Genomic DNA, 9,991 nt, shown 5'->3' with positions numbered 1-9,991 from the left:
CTAAGACCTCATAGTTCTCAACCACTTAGGTGACACCTTTGAGTTTTTCCATGAACTTTTCTCCGTATTTCCTAACGCAATTTCTTTCTCGCAGCAATGGGTAAATCCTCAATAGCCCATTTCTTTAATGATGGGCTAGGGGCGCTTGTGCTTATTCTAAGTCTCCACTGCGGCGTCTAACTGATGCTTTACAACTACGTTTCGGAGTGTATGGTGTCCTATGGTCTGGTTGCTACGTACGGCAGTTGTGTACCCGCCAACAACAAAATTACTTGAATCATTCTGCATTATTCTCTTAAATTTGTACACGCCAAATTTAAGGTCAAAGCATATTATATACACCATCTAATTATAGTCCACAAGCTTGACCATATCCACTAAAACACTAATCTTACTTGGCTCTAATACCTGGAGATGCTCCACTATAGATTAAGAGACTTTCATCAGTATAATACGATGGTGAAAGCCTTCGCTTGCTCCTTCATAGGTTTGATTTTAAACATGATTTAATATTGATTAAATACATAGATAGACACTTAAAGTTGAGCATCAATGGTCAAATAAACACTTTAACTATATGCCAATGACCATTTCGACACTTCATTTTGTTTTTAAAAAAAAATAACGATTTTATATTCTTACGTATTTATAATAACAATAACTAAAAATTTTAAAAGGACACAATGCGAATGCAATGGAAGCTAGCACTCGTCTAGGTGATACCAACTTGTTGAATTACAATTTAATTAGTTGTTTATTATTAACCTTACTGTACGTCTGGTGTTTGTAAAGAGTCCCTTTAATCCTTAAATGTCAATATAAGAATAAGAATAAATATGGAATTTAGAAAATCTCCTTCATTAGTGAACCCTTAATTTAATTTGTCTTAAAAGACAATTCTGTTTTGTGTTGGAACAATATTAGCTCAAATAGAGATTAGAGAACATGTTGGTTCAGAAGGTCTTAATCTTGGAAAGAAGAAAGTAAACAAATAAGTTTTGCCAATTTAAGTAATTCTTGAATATGGTTAATATCTTTTCCTTAGCTTACAATATTTTATATGCATATTGAATTTACTTAGTTGAGATCACTATTGAATCATAACCAATTTGCAATAAGGGGCCCCAAGAACTTTTAGATTTATAAGTTGCTACCATTAGTTTTATTAATTGAGTTGTAATAATTTAACTTTGTCTAGAATTAAGGCATAGTTCTGTTGTTAATTGATAGATTGCTCTAACAAGGATAGGTAGTGCATTGACACAACTCCAAGACATTTTCAGAATGCAGTTATTGATAGGGGAACCTTGGAGCAACGGTAAAATTGTTTCCGTATGACTTATAGGTCACGGTTCGAGCCGTGGAATCAGCCACTGATGCTGCATCAGGGAAGGCTGCCTACATCACACCCCTTGGGGTGTAGCTCTTTCCCAAATCTTGCGTGAATGCGGAATGCTTCGTACACCGACCTGCTCTTTTAAATGATTGACATTTGAATGGAAGGAAGTAGTACTAAGTTTCATTGGCATCCTTCACTTTTAGTATGTGGATTGTAGGATTATATCATGTCAAGGTGGGCACTCAAATCCACTAAGGTATTTCTAGTTTGTCACCAACCAAAGTATTTCATTTCATGGCCAACACACACACTATCAACCTTTTGATCCCATCAGTAGATTGTCCACTGCAATAAGATCAGGTAAAAGTTTGAGAATACATCACCAGGTGATTCATTGGATCTTTTAATAACTTAGTGGCTCAACATGCCAGACAAATGGGGAAGCAGTTGAATATTTCTGAACAAGACACCTTTAAGTGTCACAATAGGTATTGCTACAAGCAATTTGGATCTTCAACTATATATAGCTTATCATTATCTCTTATCACTTCAATAGAGTCAATTTCTGATCCTTCTTGATCTGTCACCAATGCTTTTGTTGCATCAAATCCAAATTTCTGACCTGTACATCACATAGATCACCACAAATAATTTGCTTAACGTTGTGTATGACGGTGTACTTACGTTTAAAAGATTAAAAAACTGCATAGAAGTAAGTAGTATAGTTCATTGCAGAACTACCTGCAATGATCTTGAGCTCTGCAAGTGAATTTGGAAGCATTATTAATTTCCCTGGTTCACAGCAATGAGTTCTTTTCCTGATCACCGGATGGCCTTTGTATATGCTAACTCTAAAAGACGATTGATCCCTAGTACTTCCCGAGTTGTACTTTTGCTCTTGTTCGCGCCACTTTTGAGCAACTTCATCCATTGTGTCGGGAACTATAACCCTGTGCCCTACTTCTCGTTTTTGTAGAATCTCTCTTAGGTTCATCGAAGAAAGCTTGTGCTTAAATTTATCATTTATCTCGGCTCCATTCATTAGAAGTAGCTTTACCATGTCCTCATGATTTTCTCCCAATGCAACATCAATAGCAGTTGATCCGTGGCGATCTTTTGAGTCAACTGTTAATCCATGTTTTAGGAGTTCTTTCATCACTGTTATGTCATTTCTCTTAGCTGCGGTGCATAAGAGTTCACCAGCAACATAAGGATCGGAGACAGAAGCCCAATGGTATAATATCCGAAATGTTGAATGTTGTTTTGCTGCTATAGCTTCCCACAACGCGGTGTTACCATTTACATCTGCATTTATGGTATATTCAAGACATTACTTGGCCAAATTAGCCCTGTCAAACATTATAGCTTGTTGAAGTCTACAGTGATATATAACGATGATGACTTACCTGGGAGGTATATGTTACATCCATGTCTAAGAAGTACCATCACACACTCTTCGTGCCCTTTCGATGCTGCTATGTGCTAATGCATCAGAAAGAGAAATACAAAGTCATAAATTGTGAAGGAGAAACTAATGTTATTGGCAGCAAAAAACAGGTAAACTGAACACAAAATCTTCTTTTTCGAGTACATGTAGGCCACGAGTGGACACGTACCAGTGGGGTTCTTCCTTGGGCATCTCCGATATCAGGATCAAATCTTGCCTTGAGAAGTTCCTCAAGAAAAGTAGCATTACCTGTACTAGCAACAGTTAGCAAATTAACAGACATGTTTGGATCACCATTTTCTTCCCCAACTGCATGAAATAAATCTCCAAGCTTTAAATCCCTGAGCTTCTTGTGATGCTGCAATTACCATATCATAGGTACAATATTAAGATTCAGCTCTGAATCAGCCGTTGGGAAGATCACAGGGTATTTTACACCAACCTGAAGGAAATTCTTGATCATTATGATATTATCTTCTTGTCTGGTTTTCATTGCTTCAATCAAAGAAGTTGTTCTTATCTTCAGGAGTTGTGAAAGTGTCTTGGTTCGATACGTGTAGCTCTGAGGCCTACGGCAAAATGCCCCGACTTCTCCTAACATATCTCCAGATTTGAATGTCCAAACAACCTGCTCATTTTCCATCTCAGACTCAATCATTTCCACCTCCCCTGACACTATGATGTAAACCTCATCTGGCGATTCGTTCTGCATTATTACATCCTCTCTTGGGGGTATGTACTCAGCCTTCGTATCTGCAACCTGCAGATTCTTCAGTTAGACCCCACACACATACACGAAACTATGTAACGATTTCAAGCAAATGTGATATCTTACCAAAAGTAACAGAATTTCCCTTGAGACACCCTTGAAAAGATAAACCTTCTCTACTGTTGGCAAAAACAAATGGTGCCTAATGCTTTTGCAGATTGTCTTGGGAAGTTGTTCAATCAATTGCTGTTGGTTTAGGCTCTCTGCCCTGAATCTTAAACACATGTAAGCCAATATTTGCTCTTTTAATCTTGGAGGCAACCTGTTTCGACACACGAAATTTGATGCTGCTTCGATGCTATTTCTCTGCAACATACCATAACAAATCACTTACATCTCATTTATTTAGTGATGATTCTGATAGAGGCGGATTCAGAATTTGAAAAAGATTGGATACACAATCTAATATATATACATAAATATATAGTAGTGGATCCACCTCTAATGATGAAACATTTGTATATACACTGACAGTGCAAAGAAAAGCAAAGAGCTTACGAATTCCATTGTGCGACGAGTTCCTTCGACAACTAAATTGGTCATATTACCAATAATATAAGCAGTGAGACCAAGATTGAAGAGCATATAGAAAATGATGAAGACCATTTCCAAAGTGTTGACAGCATGGAGATCACCATAGCCAACTGTTGTCATGGTAGTAATGGACCAATATAAAGCTGCAATATACCTAATAAGAAGACTTGTCTCCTTGTAATTTGGATTCATAGCTCCTAACCAAGTATCTCCTTGGTGTGGATATCTATCAGCTAGCAAATAATAGAGGCATCCAGCACAGTGCACTGTCAATAGTGTTACCTGTTACATGCCAGTCACAATTGTGAAATTCAAGTTGCCTAAAAGATAACTAAAGGTAGCGTAAAAAATAAATGTGATTAGACACCTTAAGGCACTAACTTGCTATAACATGTTTAACCATACTTGATAGCCAAAAAAAATGAAAAAAAAAGCAGTCCGATGCACAAAGTAACTCGCATTCACGCAGGGTCCGAGGAAAGACCACATCCCAAGGAGTGTGATGTAGATAGTCTACCCTAATGCAAGCATTAGTGGTTGCTCGAGCCCCCGACTTATAGGTCACACACAAACAACCGTACTAATAGTGTTAAAAAAAGAATTTACATTGTCACTTTACATAAGTTAAATCCTTTTTCTTTTAGTACTTACAAATAGAAGCCTGGCACATCTGACCCAAAAATAGCTGAATCTCATGTCCTTTTCAAGTCTGTCAACAATAAATAAAAGAGAGTTTAATAATTATAAAATGGTTATATGAGTCTTAATATGTCAAGTGCCATCTAAATAATACATTATAATAAAAAGGAATTACTAGTAAAAATGAGAAATGAAAGAAAACAAACCATCTCACCAAAAAAAAAAGAAAGAAAACAAACCTGGTAAAAAACTGTTTAACCCTGCGAAGACGCCAAAATCTGAGCATTCCTAGAACTGAGTAAGAAACACCAATTTGGTGTTTGCCAGTGAAAATCAAGGCAAGAAGGTCGAATGGTATGGTTGAGGCAACATCCATCATAAACCATGTAGATATATATCTGTATTATTATCATCATTATCAATCATATAATTGACTATCCACTTGCTTGTAGAAGAAAAAAAAAACATAAAAAGAAAAACTATAACTACATGCTATAATACAAAACTTATAGCAATACTATTTTACACATTTTCTTTTTACATAGGAGGACCATGAAAAGGGATTGTAAAATTTGAATTACATGAAAAGGGATTGTAAAAATTTACCTACGCAGGATATATACATCGATCCAATAAATACATTATATATGTCTTATAAATATGGTTATCACTAAACCTTAGATTTTAGTATCACCAACAATATATCCTCTATTATTTTATCATTATTCTTAGATAAGGAAATTCAAGTAAAAGGAAGAATACTTCCTTTATAATTGTGTGATTAAACGAATTGTTCGATTACATTTGAGTAAAACTAAAAGTTGCTGGAAGTTAGAGTTTTTATTTTATTTGCACAACAATAAACTGCATTTTTTTTTCTTCCTTCTTTTACTTTTTTTTTCTTTAAATTATTATGAGACTTTATGGCAAAATAACTTATGAACTTAAAATGGGGAACTTTAATATCAAGATCTTTTGACTCTTCAACTTGTGCTTCAATTACAGTCGGACATCTCTATAATTGTCATCCTTTATAACAACACTTCATTATAACGGTCAAGTTTTTTTCGAAACCAGTTTTTCATATTATATTATAATGTAGGGATAATGCATAAAATCCTCCCCGACATATGACCATATTACCAACTACACACTTTTTTTTCGGAGTGTCCTATTACATCCTTGAACTATTTTAAAGTCTAATAAACATCACCCTAAGTGCTGAAATGGCATAGAGAGTGTGCACACTCTCTTATGGGCAAGTGAAAGTTACAAAAGTAATTTTAAAATTGATTATAGGTACAAGTGTCATCTTTTGATTGGACATTACATAATTAGTTACATCTGATTAATTAGTCTCCTTCGTCTTCTAAACCTCTTCTCGCACGAACAAGGGGGACATCGTTTCAATGGCGAAATGTTGGAGCAAAAATCCAATACAATGCAAAATCAACCCAGAAATCAAAAGCAGATGTATTTAATAACAGAAACAAAGCTACAACTAAAGGGAGCAACGAGCATGATTCAGTAAGAACCTACGAACAGTCAAAACGGTCAACAACAATAGAGTTTCGCCGGAGCAAGGGTCTTCATTGGAGTTTCGTTCTCCGGCCAGATCTGACAATATCAAATAAGTATTATATAAAACCCATCAAATGAGGCTTTTGCCTTTTGGCCGGATATGGAAATGAAGGTCTGCAAATAGGAAAATAAAGAAGAAGGAGAAAACGGTGAAAAAAAGTTTTTAAGTAAGAAATACACATTTTAGGCGCGTGTATTTCACCACTTTGCACGCATCTGGTTGTAGCTTTTTACGGGGTAAATAATTTTACTTTAAAATAGTGCAGGGGTAATAGGACCCCCGAAAAGAAAAGGTGTGTAATTGATAATATGGTCATAGGTTGGGGAGAATTTTATGCATTATCCCTATAATATATGTTCTCTGTAACAACACTTCACTATAACAGCCATTAGAACAAAAACATGCTCTGAAGCATTACTAGTGGACTATTTGTCAGGTCAAACTTTGGCCAAAAAGTAAGGCTTTGGCAATTGGCATATGCCATATGGTTCATATTGGTGCTGGGTTAAATTGCTCAAAGATTTTTTTGAAATTATTTTCGTGCCACCACCTTTCCTCTTGTATAGCCAAAAGACTATTCCAAATTCTCAAAGTGTAAGCAAAAGTGGGTTGTGAAATGTGAATTGTTTATTGTTAATTCTTTTTGTATATTTAATTTGTGTTGGTGTGGGCGTGTGGTGGGGTGAGGATCTAACTAAATTAAAATATTGAGTCAAATTGTTAGAGAATAAAGGAATATATGGATTTTGATATCTTTTAATCATTGATGATTGAACAACCAAATGTTGGCAAAATGAAGAAAAATAAAGTAATGGGGCTTCCACTTTACTATGCAAAAGAGTTCTAGAGGATCAAATCTGCTTGCCATCGCAAATTTCATTCGTGTGATAAGGTAGAATATATATATATATATATATATATATATATATATATATATATATATATATTGTAGAATTAAAAATTCACGTTGCTTTATTAGTTTTTTGACTTAAAAAGAAATGAAAGAAATAGAAGACGGGTCAATTAATTTAATTGTGCAAGACAAAATAACCTCTTTCTATTCTTGATACATTGGAATAATCTAGTTTTCTGATTCTATTGAGTTAACCCAAAGGAGAAATAGAACCTGAGGATTCTATGTGTGCATCATTTGAACACGACATATATATAGCTGATCATAATATATAAGCAAAGAATCTGTGTATGATTGGTCATTTTGATCCCACGTAGTTATTAAAAATGCGTTCTACAGGAATAATTGGACCCACAAAACCTTTTGATTTGCTTAATGCGGTTAATATTAAAACGCAATTATTTCCTAATGATCGAGTTAAAACTTAAAGTACTTTTCTTTTTTGCAGATACTCAGTAGCAGTTAGCTAGCTAGCCAGGTTAAGACTTTTGTAGCCAACCCACGTTTTTTCGGTACTTGACAAACAAAATGGCATGAAAAATGTTTAACAAACAACTTTAAAAAAAAAGTTGTTATTACTACTATTTAACTGGTTATAGCAGATTAATTCTTACTATATTCTTCAGGTTATCATATAGATTTGCTAAAAGAAGTCGTCTCTTATCGCAAGCCAACTAATCTGATGGTGGAAAAAAGTCTATGCACGGTCACTTTAAGAAATTTAAGCAGTTAATCTGCAATCACATGTTACATTATATATACGATATTTTTATTTTGTCAGTGTATGTTACTTAAATCTAGTAAAAATTCGTACCTTGTAGCAATTCTTTTCCTGTCACCTACGAGAAGCTGAGTAGTAGTATCAATATAGGCAACAAAGAAAGTCAAGATGATATCAATCGCAAAGAAGAGATCAACAACGTTGTCTGCGATGTATAGCACTCTATTTGGGTTAGAATGCATGAATGCTATCTCAAATGGACATACCCATGCAGAATACGCCACCATTATTACCATTAGCGTCTCCCAACACCTGCATGTATACACAAAAAATAATAATTTTGATAGTATAATCACTGTCCTAATGTCCCCGCTATATTATTGTTGGATATACGGTAAAATTTACCTTAGGACCACGGTCATTTTAATCAATGTAACTAATGATGTCTGACATGACATTTAACATTAAGTCCCTCTGAATCTTATTACGAGTTTCTTCAAACAATTAGTAGAACCTAAATTTAAAAAGTCGCCAAGTCGATTCAAGTAATAAATCTCAATGACAAGTGTCTCAATTTTGGTTCAATTTGCACTATAGTAGTGTTGCATAAAAAGAGACTTGCCCAATCTTAGTAAAGCGGCTTGAGAATAGAGGCTTTTCGGGAGGAATTTTTTTTTTATTAAGGATTAAACTAAGTTATAGGTCTAGAAAAGTTAAATTTTATAATACACAAAATCTTCTAGTAGTTGGTACGAACTATTTTTGACTAAAAAATTGCAAGAAGTGAGACTAGACGTTTAATCACATCTATACAACTTCAATTCTTTCTTTCTTCTTAGTTTTGTCACTCCCTTTTTTAACAGATTCTTGGGGTTGCCATGAAAATATATCGGTCTAAATGGGTAGAAATGAGTTTTGTCCACTTGGTAGGTGATATGAAAGAAAAGAAAAAAGAGCAGCCCGGTGCACTAAGCTTCCGCTATGTGTGGGGTCGCGGGAAGGGCCGGACCACAAGGGTCTATTGTACGCGGTCTTACCCTATATTCCTGCTAGAGACTATTTCCATGGCTTGAACCCGTGACCTCCTGGTCACATGGCAGCAACTTTATCGATTATGCCAAGGACTCATCAATACATGGAAGCTAAACTCGTTACTTGTACTAACCTGTATCTTGAATCCATAGGGGTGATGGTCTTGCCTTTCTGTTGAGTTTGATTCTGGTTGTAACCATTGGAACCAAGAGGAGGTAGAATGAGCTTTGACAGGTTTCGAAAACTGAGCTCATCTGAATTATTGCTACTCCCATGGCTATTATCTTGCACATGTTGGTCTTTAATTTGGCTATCTTCAATTATCATGTTTTTTGTAGAGCTATTGTACACACTATAAGATGAATGGCTCATTCGCATATTGGCAAAGAGATATATATAAGCACACAAAAAAAAAAAAAAGCTAAATGATAAAGTTAGATGAATTATTGCAAGGAAGAGTAGGAAGAGACTATTTTGGTTGGTGTAAATGGTGTAGGTGATCATATAAACTCATGATAAAATTGAGGTGTGTGAGGAAAGAATGGAATGTGGACCTTTGTTTTTGTGGTCCTATATTTATGTCAGAAGTGACCTTTGAAAGATGCTATAGGAAATTAAAATTGCCTTATTGTGAAATTGGACCCTTTGAAATATGATACAGAAAATTGCCTTAGTGAGAAATTAATTAACTCCACCTGCTAGGTAGTGTTATTTGATTGATTTTTATTTATGATAAGGTTATCAATATTATAAATCAGATGGCTGGAGAGATGTGATATTATGTCCTATACGTAAATTAGTGCAATAGGGCCCTGTCCTCTTCAACACGCACCCCACACACATTTTCTGTCAATATATGGACACACATATTGTACTGAAATATTTTTAATATTATTTTATGTACGCAAATGCATTTCATGTTGACATGTAAGGCCTCTGTCTTTGTACGAGACAAATATTGGTATATGTTTTAAGATGAGATGAATTTATAGGTATAATAATGCTTATACTCAAT

The 9,991-nt window shown here is 34.9% G+C and overlaps 1 protein-coding gene across 1 annotated transcript; it reads right to left on the bottom strand.

Moving 5' to 3' along the window:
• Positions 1-1,654: 1,654 nt before the first annotated feature.
• LOC104238419 (potassium channel AKT2/3-like) lies at positions 1,655-9,462 on the bottom strand. The gene is made up of 11 exons (XM_009792765.2): positions 9,110-9,462; positions 8,038-8,256; positions 4,968-5,126; positions 4,741-4,798; positions 4,054-4,371; positions 3,622-3,861; positions 3,229-3,546; positions 2,956-3,144; positions 2,746-2,821; positions 2,081-2,644; positions 1,655-1,961 (listed from the first exon to the last, which is right to left on the bottom strand). Exons 1-11 carry the CDS (start codon positions 9,352-9,354, stop codon positions 1,834-1,836), a joined length of 2,514 nt encoding a protein of 837 aa, XP_009791067.1. The 5' UTR covers positions 9,355-9,462; the 3' UTR covers positions 1,655-1,833.
• Between the last annotated feature and the right edge of the window lie 529 nt (positions 9,463-9,991).

This window comes from Nicotiana sylvestris, chromosome 1 (genome assembly GCF_000393655.2).
Source record: "Nicotiana sylvestris chromosome 1, ASM39365v2, whole genome shotgun sequence".
In the NCBI taxonomy this organism is placed as follows: domain Eukaryota; kingdom Viridiplantae; phylum Streptophyta; class Magnoliopsida; order Solanales; family Solanaceae; genus Nicotiana; species Nicotiana sylvestris.
Note: the sequence above shows the minus strand (reverse complement) of the source record. Positions and strands in the feature narration are given on the sequence as shown.